This window comes from Trichogramma pretiosum, unplaced genomic scaffold, assembly GCF_000599845.2.
Source record: "Trichogramma pretiosum strain Unisexual culture from Peru unplaced genomic scaffold, Tpre_2.0 scaffold51, whole genome shotgun sequence".
Classification (NCBI taxonomy): domain Eukaryota; kingdom Metazoa; phylum Arthropoda; class Insecta; order Hymenoptera; family Trichogrammatidae; genus Trichogramma; species Trichogramma pretiosum.
The window spans coordinates 499184-511674 of record NW_019641226.1 but is presented as its reverse complement, the minus strand read 5'-3'; the positions used below and the strand labels follow the sequence as shown (position 1 = coordinate 511674).

The window sequence follows — 12491 nt, the reverse complement described above, 5'->3', positions numbered from 1 at the left end:
TTAATTTTACTTATAATTATTCCGTTTTGAAGCCATCACTACAATGTTTATAAAAGTTTCTCCTTCGCAGTGTTGGCTGAGTGATTATGCTGGGTTGATATCCGAACACATAAGAGAAATAAAAAGTTTGAGAGCCTGTGACTCCTCCTACGCGCTTTCTCTCTGCGTTTGACATATGTATATGTACCCATCTATATATACATATACACATTCGACCTTAAGTGGATTTGTTTTGTACATCTTGTTCGTGTAGCCGGGTCGGGATGTGGACCTATGGCACTTGTCTGGACTAGCGGGAGAAAGCAACGCTGATCGCGCGACTGCCGCCTACCCTCCGATACCAAGTCATTCGTGAACAAGACACCCTAGAAATAACATCGCTGCGGCTGATACTTACAGTTGCAGCTATCATTCGATACTGAGCTACGACGCGTGCAACAAGTCGATCCACACGTTACTATTTTGTTAAGCTGCTATTTCTTGACTTTTTACATGTGTTTACATAAAAAATTTGACTTGAAGTGACATTGATGAGCTACTTCCATTGTGCTGGTGACTTTCATCAAAAAGTGAACTAAAAACTGCGGAATTGCGGAGTGTCGTTATTTTACGTGGTTTGTGCTAGGATGTTGTCACCTGTAATATCGGCTGCGGCTACCCCCTTTGGTGTTAGAGATATTCTCAGTGCTGATCAAGAAATGGGTGATATGAGTTGCTATCAAGCACCAAGCGATGCCCAATCGCACATGAGTGCGCCAATGTCGACTGATTATTACGGATACCCGAATACCCTGGATAATTCCTGGGAAACTGATAAGCCGAAAAATCCGATTCTTCATCAATTCCCTACCTATGGAAGTATGAATCATGTTCAAGAACTTAGTCAAGTCGCTCCACCTTATCAAGAAAGTTCAGCAAGCGAAGAAAGTACGCAAATGAATTATTTTAAAATTTTTTTCACTTGGAATAAATATAAAGATTTTCATTAACTAAAAATTTTAAAAAAGTAAATAAAAAAAAATTGTGATAAATTAAATATTGTATAAAATTAAATGATTCAATGAAATAAATTAAACAAAGTTAAATTTTAATTGAATAGATTACCATACAGTAAAGTATGGATCATGGATTAACAAAATCTGCTTTTATATTATTCTTATATTTCATTAAAAAATTTTTTATCCGTATATCATTTATTTACATAAAAATTGTTCTGCATTAGGAAATTTAGTAACATCGAGCAAAACAGAACTGCGAAAAAATCAGTCCAATAAGAGAATTAAACGCAAGCCTAGAGTTTTATTTTCTCAAGTAAGTAAAAGTGGGAATGAATGAATTATTGAATTGAAATTTTTTAATACTAATAAATTAAAAAAAAATGTAGAGCTTTTTTAAAACATTAACGCTATTCTAATAAAAAAATAAAAAGTGCAACAATTTTAGTTTTGCAAACAATTTGCAATCAAGAGATATAATTAATTCGTTCTTCTTTATGTTTCAGACTCAAGTATCTGAGTTAGAGCGGAGATTCAAGCAGCAACGGTATCTAAGCGCCTCGGAGCGAGAAGTATTGGCTCAGTCACTTAAGCTATCTAGTACTCAGGTAAAAATTTGGTTTCAAAATCGTCGCTACAAAAACAAACGCGCTCATATTGAAGAAGCTGAAAAAGGCCTCACAGAAAAGAACCAGTCATTAAAGAAAATACCGGTCCCTGTTCTTATTAAAGACGGGAAGCCAAGCAGCCAGGACACTTGGAACTCATCTTACTGGCAAGCCAATAACTCCACGTGCCCAGAATCGTCTGTGAACCCGATAGCGTCCGACTATCCCAGGACTGCTCCAATTCAAGAATACAAAATGCTCGAACATCAGCAAGTGAGCTCGGATTACCAGCCCGATTATATAAATCGAACGAATCCTATTGCCAACGTGGAAAATCAAAGACCAGCAATGTCCATGGATTACCGCCAAAATTATACTGGTGACGTTATGCCATTTCCGGATATGAGAAATATCGTACCAGAAGTCAAAACTCCCGAGATGAGAACTGCTCATGTTCCACCTGATTACAGCTATCATAATTACGTTACTCAACCAACTTATCAAATGCCTTATTATAATTATGTAGAGACAACTACAGCCGATCAAAATTTTCAAAGACTGTATTAATTTTTTCGAAAAAAATGAAATGTAAATATTTTTTGTTAGTTATATATAAATAAATAGTAATATTTAGTCGTTACTTGAAATTTTAATAAAAACTAACTATATAATTACTTTTGTATTTGAAGTATCTATTCGTAAAGACACTTCAAAATGATAAAATTAATAATAAAATCATTATTGTTAATTATAACTATAGAAATTAGTAATAAATTAATGTGTGAATGTCTAGCAGTAAGAACCAAAGACTTATGAATGTATTAATATTATATATTATACGGTCAACGTTTTATCAAAAATAAATACTCATTTTGATAAACTGTCTTAACTTTTTTACAAATACTTGATTGATACCTTTTAAACTAAAAATTTCATAATAAATGCATGATGTGCGTTGCACTGCTAGTGTGTATAAATAATTTCAAGACAACGTTGTCGGTATTGAGCTTATAAATAAGTTAATTCTGACAAGTTGAGCAAAGCCACTGATGCTTTTAAGTTATCTTGCAGCGACGGGTCATCTGGCACTCAAGTGTGCCTACACCAACATTAAATGTTCGCACGCGTGTCTGTTAGTATTTATATAAATGTGCTTCTTGCATCTTATTTGATTGGCCTGATGGAACGTTGTCGGTACTATATAAAACACTACAAAAATTTCTATTTAAATTGTCAAGGTACATGGCAATAATTCAAACAAGTATTTTATTATAAAATCAACTCTTCTCAAACGTAATTATACGCTGCTTACAATTTTTAGTTTAATTATCAAACACAACAATAACTCTTGATTTAAATATTGATGGTTCAAAAATTATGTTTACCAAAAATGAAATTTTATTCGCATGCATGCTTAATATTGTCTTGTTCTTCATCTAAATCTGTTCGGTACTTGTATTCGATCTCGTTCCCTTATGATTTTTTTTTTATAAACTAAAGTATCATCAATCAAGCCATGCGATACGTATGACTGAAAGCTTTTATTACCAAGAAGTATAATGAAAAAAGCTAATGTGGTATTTTATAGAAGGGATTTCACCGTCATTATACTAAAGGATTCTAAATGTATTTGCTAAGTAAACTCTTGCATAATAAATCATTTAGAAAAGCTATTAAAAAATAACTGTATGCTTCGATCATCAGTCTAAAGTATTTTTAATATAGAATTTTCTATAATCTTATAGTTTTTAAAAATATTCTTGATTAAAACAAGTTTTAAATGGGTCTCATTCTTCATAGTTATAAATTTTATTGTAATAAATTAGAAGTGAAAAAGATGTGTGACAATGTCGATAAAAATTGAAGAAATCCCTCTATTGTTGGTAATGCAGAATCCTACGCGTTTATTTGAATTGATCTCGTAAGATATTAGATGGAGTGTGAATGATAATGTGTTTCAAACGGTAAAAAAAATATCTACCTTGCTTCATGTAACTTCTACATATAGCTTATCAATTGATAAAAAAGACCTACAACGATTTTTCGACAAAGTTTATGAAACTTTAAATTCCAAACTACGATTGAAAACTATGCAATGAATAAAAATCATTCTGTTAAATTTCTAGTAAGAAACTTGAATAGACACACAGTTTGAGGAAATTTTTCATTTATTTCAAATTTTTAGTTCAGGCTAAAAACAATTTATATATGTACAATGCACATTGTTAAAATCAAAAATTCGAATTTGTAACAAATGACACAGACATGTAATTAACGAGAATAGGGTTACTCAGAGAATAAATAAATCATTAAAAGAAAAAAAATGTAGATGTACACAGTGTGCACGAAAAGCAACAGCTTAAACAAGAAAATAAAAATTAAAAGCAGGTCTGAATGGAACTGATTTAGTGAATGAATACAGTGCGTACGTACATATACTAAGCACTAATATTACATCTTCTAACTGACAGACGTGTGGACTTTAAAACCTAAAGCTAATAAACATTTCGCATTCATCCGGTCTTCTTGTTTTTATGTTCTTCCGCAGATACATTCGTTCATTTGCTGCTGTATTGCTTGACTAAACGCATCTCTTAGTTCTCTTCTGTATGCTTCGTAAGCAGGTACACGATTGTCGATTTCAGAAGAAATTTAAATACTAAAAGTCGAATTAGCTCATCGTTCTTGAACTAAATTTCATATTTATTTTTCGATCGATCGATGGTTAGGAAAAAGAGCCGAGTTTCTAGAGAGCGCAGAAAGAAGTTTAGCAAGAAAGATAAAAGTCGAAGCAGCAGTGGCAGATCTTGGCGAAGGGTAGTTGGAAAATAAGGTATAATTTTCCGCGCCAATTAAGGTCTTTAAGAATTGCAACCAATTGAGCGGGAGGGTCAGAGATGTCGTATATAAGACTTTTAGGGGAGTGCGATGTAGCGAGCTGCTCTCCCCTATAATTTATTATTGATTAGATTGATTCGTGAAGAAAAAAGTCTCGTTTCACTTTTCTTCCGCTCTTACTCGGCTCGCTTTTCTTCGGCTTAAAAATGTGTACTCCGCCCTGCTAGTGGCTATTAATATTGCCGACCAACATCGATTCTGCTCATCATTTATAATACTTAATTTACTTTGACCTTTAAAACTTTTTAGAACGTTTAATGAGGTGGAAGATTTAAAGTTAAGAAACTCATTTAATATTCACTCAATAAGCATTTAATTTAATTACATTATGATTCAATAATTTAATACTACTAGTAGAGAAAAAATAAAATATCTTAAACCAAAAAAGTAATAAAAATGTTATTCGAATTTAAGCTTAAAATACGTTTAATTTTGTTGAAAAATTGGACGAAAAAATTGTCGCTAAAAATGAATGAAAAAAGATGAATTTTTCAAATAAATTAGAAGGTTGAAAAACAAGTAAAAGTTTGTTGAGAGGGTGATTCACTGGAAGTAAGCAGAGTGTCATGTCGAAGTAAGAGTTTCTCATGGCAAGGCGGCGAATGTATCGAATGTGCTCAAAACGTAATTATTCAGTCATTGTACGCGTTGGCTCATTCGGTGGCAACAACGCATCGGCAGGAGCGAAATTTCGGATGATAATTATCGCAGCGAGTGCACTGAATTTAATACAGTCGCGCGCACGCAAAAAAGCTAAGTATATGGGCGAGCAGAAAGAGCCGGTGGGCACATTTTAATCGCATGAGCGCCTGCAAACGGCTACATAGTAGAGATTCCGAGTCATCGCGGAATCGCGTGCGAATGTTCGCATCGATACATACACGGATCTCAATATACATGAATACATTTATGTACGTACGATAGAAGTGAGTGCGTTTATACGCGGGGGGAGGAGTGGCGCGCGGCACAGTACAGTAGCTGCGCTACACACTGGGCCATCATCAGGTCAAGTGAGGCGTGTTTAACGCTTCTGTGGTTCACACCTAATTAAACCTACACAGGACACACACGGCGCGGCGAGCAGGACGCGCCGCGCGAGGAACGAGCAGATATGCGAGAAACTCAGGAGCTCGTGCGCGCACGTGGCGAACAATGCCGCCAGTCTTTAGGCGCCGATTGTTATGTAAAGCACACTCTATATACGCTCCAGCCTGCCTACGCAGTACAGAATCATACACACATATATATATGTATACGGATGTGCACTCACTCAAATATACTCACCACTGACACAAAGCTCTGTTCTCTCTCTCTCTCTCTCTCTCTCTCTCTCTCTCTCTCTCTCTCTCTCTCTCTCTCTCTCTCTATCTTTCTCGAGGCGAACTTGAATGTACAATACACGACTTGACGCGAACCGAATTATCGCTGCTATTATTACTTCCTTATTAATTCTGTGCAAAATTAAAATATGCTCTGACTTTTCCACGCAATCATAATGTGTATGCTACACCTATGCGTATAATCATATATAGCGCGGCATATGTAAAAAAGTCCTCGGCATATAGAGGTCAGATTGCGAGATTGACTGAATTAAAAAAGTTATACTAACTATGCTACTAGAGTCGATTTGTAACATTTAGTCTTTTGATTGCATTATCTACAGCTCAACTCGTTTACAATTTTTTTTATTCACCAATTTCTCTCGAGACTTAAATTCCAACTGTTTTTGGATCTGCTGTAAGAAAATCAGTGCGCTTCTGAACGTGAGAAATAATTAAAATAAGCACGATTTTGTCATCTATTGAGATATATTAAAACAATGATGTCATTTAAATATTCAAGCAATAAGCAAAAGCAAAAAAATCCCGTCAAAGAATAAACAATGTCTCAAAAAAGATACTCATTTGTGAAAGAGCAAACGAGTAGGTTTATTTTTGCAATGGCTTTTAGTCCAGCTAAGTCGTCATCGCGACAATCGCCGTGTCGTCTCGAAGCAAAGTACAAATCTTCAAGCAAGCATATAGCTTCGTACTTGCGAGTAGACTCGCAAGCTCTCAGCGAGATGGTAAGTTCGGGACGCGTGCGCAAAAGCTCGCCGCCGCTCGAGCGAGAGCCCAGTCATTGGCCAGCATGGGCGAGGCCAGAGCCGCTCGCTCCTCCCTTCTCAGCGAGATCCGACGGCGAGATAGGCAGCTAGAGAGAGCGAGAGAGCTTTTGCCAGCTAGATGGCAACTCGCGCTGCGGTAAGCGCCTATATACACCCGCGTAAGAGAGGGGAAAAGTACCCAACAGTCGGAGAGACCAATTCGAAAAACGAGAGCAGCCAGAGAAGAGAGAGAGAGTACACTTGAATCAAGCACACTCTAGGACGAAAGGGTGTGATGTGTAACAACTCGGCTCCCTTGTCCGCCGAGCGACTGTTCCACTGACACTTAGCTTCTTGTACGTCGAGTAGTAGTGATCGAGTTTTAGTGAGTGCAACGAGTAGCAGCAGCCCGACTGTTTATTGTGTTTTTCGTTATCGTCGCAAAGTTTTGGCCTACGAAACCGACGTTAGAAAAGTCGTCGGACAAATTAAGATAAATGATTTACGGAAAAATGGAGGAAAGCACGCGAAGAAACGCAGCCTCGGTCTCGCCAAAGTCGAGCCAGCCGACGCCGTTCAGCATAGCCGATATACTGAATCGCCGCAGCTCCTCGCCGGAAGTGACTCAGGAGGCGATAATCGACGCGGAGAAGCACAAGTTCGACAGATTTCTCCAGAAGAGCAAGCAAGTCCTGTTGGAGAGCTACCGAGCCGAGCACGAGGCGCGTCTCAGCCAATTCTTGCGTCTGCCCGCGTCCAGCGACATGAGCATGGTCAAAGAGATCGACCTGCTGCACAGCAAACTCGTGCAAGCGAACCTCGCGAGTTTGTCGGGCTTGCCACAGATCGATCATCAGGTCGCTTACAAGCCCTTGGACGATTTCGCCGCGAGTTACCATCATCAGCATCATCATCATCACAGAACAGCCAAGGAGCTGAAGATGCATCAACAGCAGCAGCAGCAACGCTATCACCAGGACGAGGCGCTGGACATGAGCAAAAGTAAATACCTTGGTGAGATATATACTCGAATGAAAAAAAGCATAGTCTGTAACGCGTCGGCGTAAAAATAAACGATGCAAAAGTAATGGCCGGTAATTAAAATAAGCGAATATCAATTGAGCGAAAGGAGAACGCGGGCATTATTAAAAGCCGAGAGCTGCCGAGCGTTATTTTAGTTGTACGCATAAGTGCCACTTGACGTTAGCAGACGTCACAAGTGCTGCTCATAAGCTGTGTGCCACACACACAAGTGCATTTGGCATCGTGTATAGCTGCGTGCGTGCGGGCGATCGCTGCTACTGAGCCTGCGGCTTACCCCGTTACATACCACGCGAACTAGCTCCTCATCCTCCGCGTCTTTCCAGCTTTTCGCTTGCCTTTTAATCATTAGCTCGTAAATGTAATACTTTTAGCCCGATGAAATTCATAGCTACGGTGACATATAATACACTCGAAGAGAAACGATCATCTGTATTTGCAGGTCATGCTCCGCCGAGCCTCGTTCAGCCTGTTAATTCTTAAAAGCTTATAAATACCCCATCGACACGTGAAACTGTAACCCAAACGACACTGAAATCAATCTCGTATCGGGTATCGCCGAGGGTACACAACTCGCGCGCGCATCGACACGAATATTCCTACTGTTGTCTCTTCGTACAAAGTGGAGACGTTGGCCTCGACAAAAATCAATCATACAAAGCACTGAGCGAATCCTCGGTTTTGTCTCGGAAAATTGATAAACTTTGATTACCAAAGACGCGTATTTGCTTTTTGTAAACTTCTACCACGTGTACGTTGATTCGTCATTTGGTTTTTATACTCTTATAAAAATATAAATTCGACGATTTTGTCTTTGTACCATAAATTTGTGTGCTTTTGAGATGAGTGCGTGACCTCAAGCTTTCCCCATTCGACTTCGGGCAGGTATCGTAGCTCGGTATCGCCCGCAAGCAAAACCTCAATCAACTAATGCACCCGAATCAACGAGTTGGCAGCCATTCAAAACGCCTGGCGTGCACTTCGAAAATTACCAGTATTACTTCCATCCTGACTACAAACCTGTACACCTTTACATTTTTTTTTTGCTTCATCATCTATGATTTGCAATAACTTTTCAGCGTATACATCGTGGCTCAAGTGCTCATCGGAAAAAAGTAATTTCTTGGATTCATGGGGTAAACGGAGCGGCTGGGTAATTCGAGATGTTTGCGTTGCTTTGACACAAGCTCGGTGAGCTTTGAAAGCCATTAAGCGAGGGTAGCGCAGAGTCGCGTCAACACATATCGTTTGGAATTTTATTGAAAAAAAAAAATCTGCGACGAACAAGCAAGCGTGTTTGCGGAGCGCAAGTAGTCTGGAAAACCGAATTGTTTGCACTCACAAAATCTCAAAGCTCGCAAACAAGACGAGAGCTCGGTTTTTTGGGGCTGCCTTTATCGTCTACTGCACCGAGAGAGTGTAGAGTCGCGCGGGTATAACAACGGCCGAGCATGACTAAAGAGATGCATTCGGCTGTGGATTCGAAATTAGACTACAAACTTGAAGCTTGTTCAGCGCCTCGTTATAATTCAGTTTATTCTCGACGAAATAACGCCTTTATTTCACTGAGCCATGTGCATTACAGACGCACAGTCATTCACTTTTTCTCTCTTTCTCTCTCTCTTTCTCTCGAGCCGGACTCTTCTCTTTCCGCTGCACACTCGCGCGCACAGACACAGACTCGCACGAGCATTGGTTGGATCATGCGTAGGCTTCGCTTACGCGGAGAAGGGGCAGAAATTACCGAGTAGTCGAAGGGTAAACAAATTGGAGAGCTACGCGCACGGCACGTGTGCGATACGTTTTAGCGCTGGCGGCATACAAAGATTAAAGAGCCATAAGCTGCCGATCGGAAATGATAACGCGACGATGATTTTGCAGGTGAAATGGACGAGGAGATGTACGAGACGCAGTGCCACCCGGGTCAGCAGTCCGGGTCCGGCAGAAAAAAGCGCAGCAGAGCGGCTTTCTCGCACGCGCAGGTTTACGAGCTCGAGAGGCGATTCGCGGCGCAAAAATACCTCTCCGGCCCGGAGAGGGCGGATTTGGCAAGAGGCCTCAAACTCACCGAGACACAAGTCAAGATTTGGTTTCAAAATAGACGGTAAGCCCGAGGCGCAAACGGCGAACATCAATCGCAGCCATTTCCAAGCTATTTCCTCGATTACGCTTCTTCTGCTTCTTTAATTTCAAAGTCGCACGTTTTTCATTGGCTTTTCACAGATACAAGACGAAGCGACGCCAGCAGCAGGAGCTCGGGGCGCTGGTAAACTCGAGCGGCTCCCCCAGACGCGTCGCCGTGCGAGTCCTCGTTCATCCGGACGAGCAGTTGGCGCAAGCTCGGGCGGCGAGTGGCCAACATCAACACCAGCAACAGTCGCATCAGCAGCAGCAGCATCATCATCTGGGGCCTGCGGGTAAAGCCCTCGGCTTTCCGTACTACTGCCTGCCGTATCACCCACTGCTCTGTTCGAGCGGCGCTGCGCCGACTGGTCTGCCAATACCCACACTCGACGACTCGGCACCAAAGATCGAACCGGACAAAATTTGAAACATCCAGAGCCACCGAGGCGCTCTAGACTAACTTCTCATTACGCATTGCGTCAATGTCCGACTGGAAAAAACGAACAAATCTTCCGTTTCTTTTCCGAGAAATTATATGATATATTATAATATGTAGGCAGCTAATATGTACGCGACGATTCGTTTTGGATAATAAAAAAAAGCCACCAGTTCGTACCTGCTGCGATCGAAATTCGGCAAGAAATGTACTACGCGACGTGCAGATTCGAAACTCGAGCGGGGACGATAAAGTCGTCTAATCGATCGCATGTGTAGGACAGTAGGTGGTATAGCAAACGGCTGCGCAACTACTAGTATTATTGCACGCGAAATATCCGGCTGCGAAATAAGCACTATTACTATTCACTGTAGGCAAATATTTTACGATTTAGATAATGTATAGAGCGGCAGCGCGGTACTCGGTATGAAAACAAGTGCGCGTCGGAAGGCATCGCGTCGTAAAAGCAAACTCCGACGACTCTGAATATTGTAGCATGTAAATAAATGTAAAGTTATCTTGTATGTCCAAGACCCGCAAACTTATGTATGTATGTATTTGTAGCCATGTGAGAAAAAAAAATGAAACGATAATAAAATAGACATAAATGTACGTATAAAAAGAGCTTCTTATTTATTCACAATCCTCCGAGAGCTAACTGCGTAGGAGTGGAAAAAGAGTTGCACGAATCTTCAGTAACATCGGCGGCTCAGCGGCCTAGGCAGAAGTAGCAGCAGCAGGAACAGTAGTAACGACCAGATGATGGAGATCTTGGAAAAAAGGGTGACACTTGTGCCTTACGCGGCGAGCTCGGTGTATCGGCCGCTGAGCCGCCGCCTTTTTTCACTCGTATCATAAGTGTGTCTCTCTTACGCGAGATGTGCTAGCAATAACACGCGGGTGGCCCTATCCTCGCACACGCGCACCCACGTACGTACGCACACATATGCCCACACATGCAAGACGATCTGTTTATTCAAGGCCCGACGATGTCTCTCGCCGCGCGCACGCACGAGCTCGCTCCTATCGAGCAGATCTTGACAGATCTTTGTAATTATATGGTACTTTTGTTATCGACCTTGCTGTTAAGATAACAACGTCGAAACGGAGAAAAAATTCTCACCACTTTCCACGTGTTTTTCTCTGAATGACACGAGCGCGTCTTTTAACACGTTTTTCTGATTTCATAGTAAATTAATAAGCCTGTGAAATGAACTCTCGCGGTTGACTTGTGCCTCAGCTTTGACCTTTCCAAGTGAAAAAACAAATTCCAGGCCGACGCGTCCGAGCTTTTTTGCTTTTCTCTCCCTCCCTCTCTCTCAATGCGTACATGCAGCTTGAGGCGGATAAAAATTTTATGACCGCTTCTGCAGTCCATTACGTCGTTTTGTTTACAATAATTTATAAACAGGCCTAAAGTCGTATAAATGCTCACTCCGTTTCTCGCTTAGCTGTAGCTGCAGTGCAGTTCGCTCGAGGCCAGTATAAGCTGCCGCATATAGCGAATATATCCTAAACAATTCGCAGATCATCCGGCCCGATCGCTACTCTCCAATCGTCCTCCGTGCAGCGATTTGTGGCTTTTTGCAATTTCATCGTTTTAGCCGGCCGCAGCCATTTCAACAGATTGTTCCAGCCATTTTTTACGTCTTCCTTTTTTTGTCCGAAAGAAAAGAAATGACTAAAATTGAAATGAGCGATTTACATTTTTCGTGCGCAACGAGTGTTATTAGATTTTTTTCGTCCTACGGATGAAAAAAAGGTGACTGAAAAAAGGTGGCTGACAGTGAAACGAGCCGTGCACGCCGAAGAATCGATTATACTTTCAAATGTAAATCCATGTATTCTTGATTCGCGTCGATTGTCGAGCTCTCCTATTCTTTCTCTTGGCAGTTTTATTCGATCTGACTTTTTGAGCTTGCCCATCGAAATTGTTTTCCCTATGATTACTGATTTATCTTTAAATAATAATTATTTTTACATTTTATTGTTATGTTTAAAGCTAGGATTTTCTTTTTTTGAAATAATTAAAGTTTCACTTTTGGTGATGAGGAGCAAATGAGATAATCGTAATGCGCTGTCGAACAAAAGTGGGTAAAAGAGAAAAGGAAGAAGAGTACCGGATAGTGAGAGAGATAGAGAGAGAAGGAGAGAGATGGGGAGCTCGACACCATTAACAGTTAATGAAAATTAGCTTCTGTCACCTGATTGAGCGTCAAATTGTTCCTTTCTTCTTAGCGCCAGAATGAAATGAATTTGTCTGTTGAAGCAATTGACTCGTTTCTAGTCAGAAAGTTTTTACA

General features: G+C 40.5%; 2 protein-coding genes across 2 annotated transcripts; both read left to right on the top strand.

Annotated features, from left to right (window-relative positions):
• The first annotated feature begins 531 nt into the window (after nt 1–531).
• Nucleotides 532–2170, top strand: LOC106660275 (homeobox protein Nkx-2.5-like). The gene is made up of 3 exons (XM_023458273.1): nt 532–927; nt 1223–1311; nt 1502–2170. The coding sequence occupies exons 1-3, from the start codon at nt 627–629 to the stop codon at nt 2168–2170; spliced, it is 1059 nt and encodes a 352-aa protein (XP_023314041.1). The 5' UTR covers nt 532–626.
• Nucleotides 2171–6904: 4734 nt separating this feature from the next.
• LOC106660276 (homeobox protein bagpipe-like) lies at nt 6905–10229 on the top strand. Its single transcript, XM_014383207.2, has 3 exons — nt 6905–7601; nt 9510–9732; nt 9852–10229. Exons 1-3 carry the CDS (start codon nt 7085–7087, stop codon nt 10177–10179), a joined length of 1068 nt encoding a protein of 355 aa, XP_014238693.1. The 5' UTR covers nt 6905–7084; the 3' UTR covers nt 10180–10229.
• Nucleotides 10230–12491: the final 2262 nt, after the last annotated feature.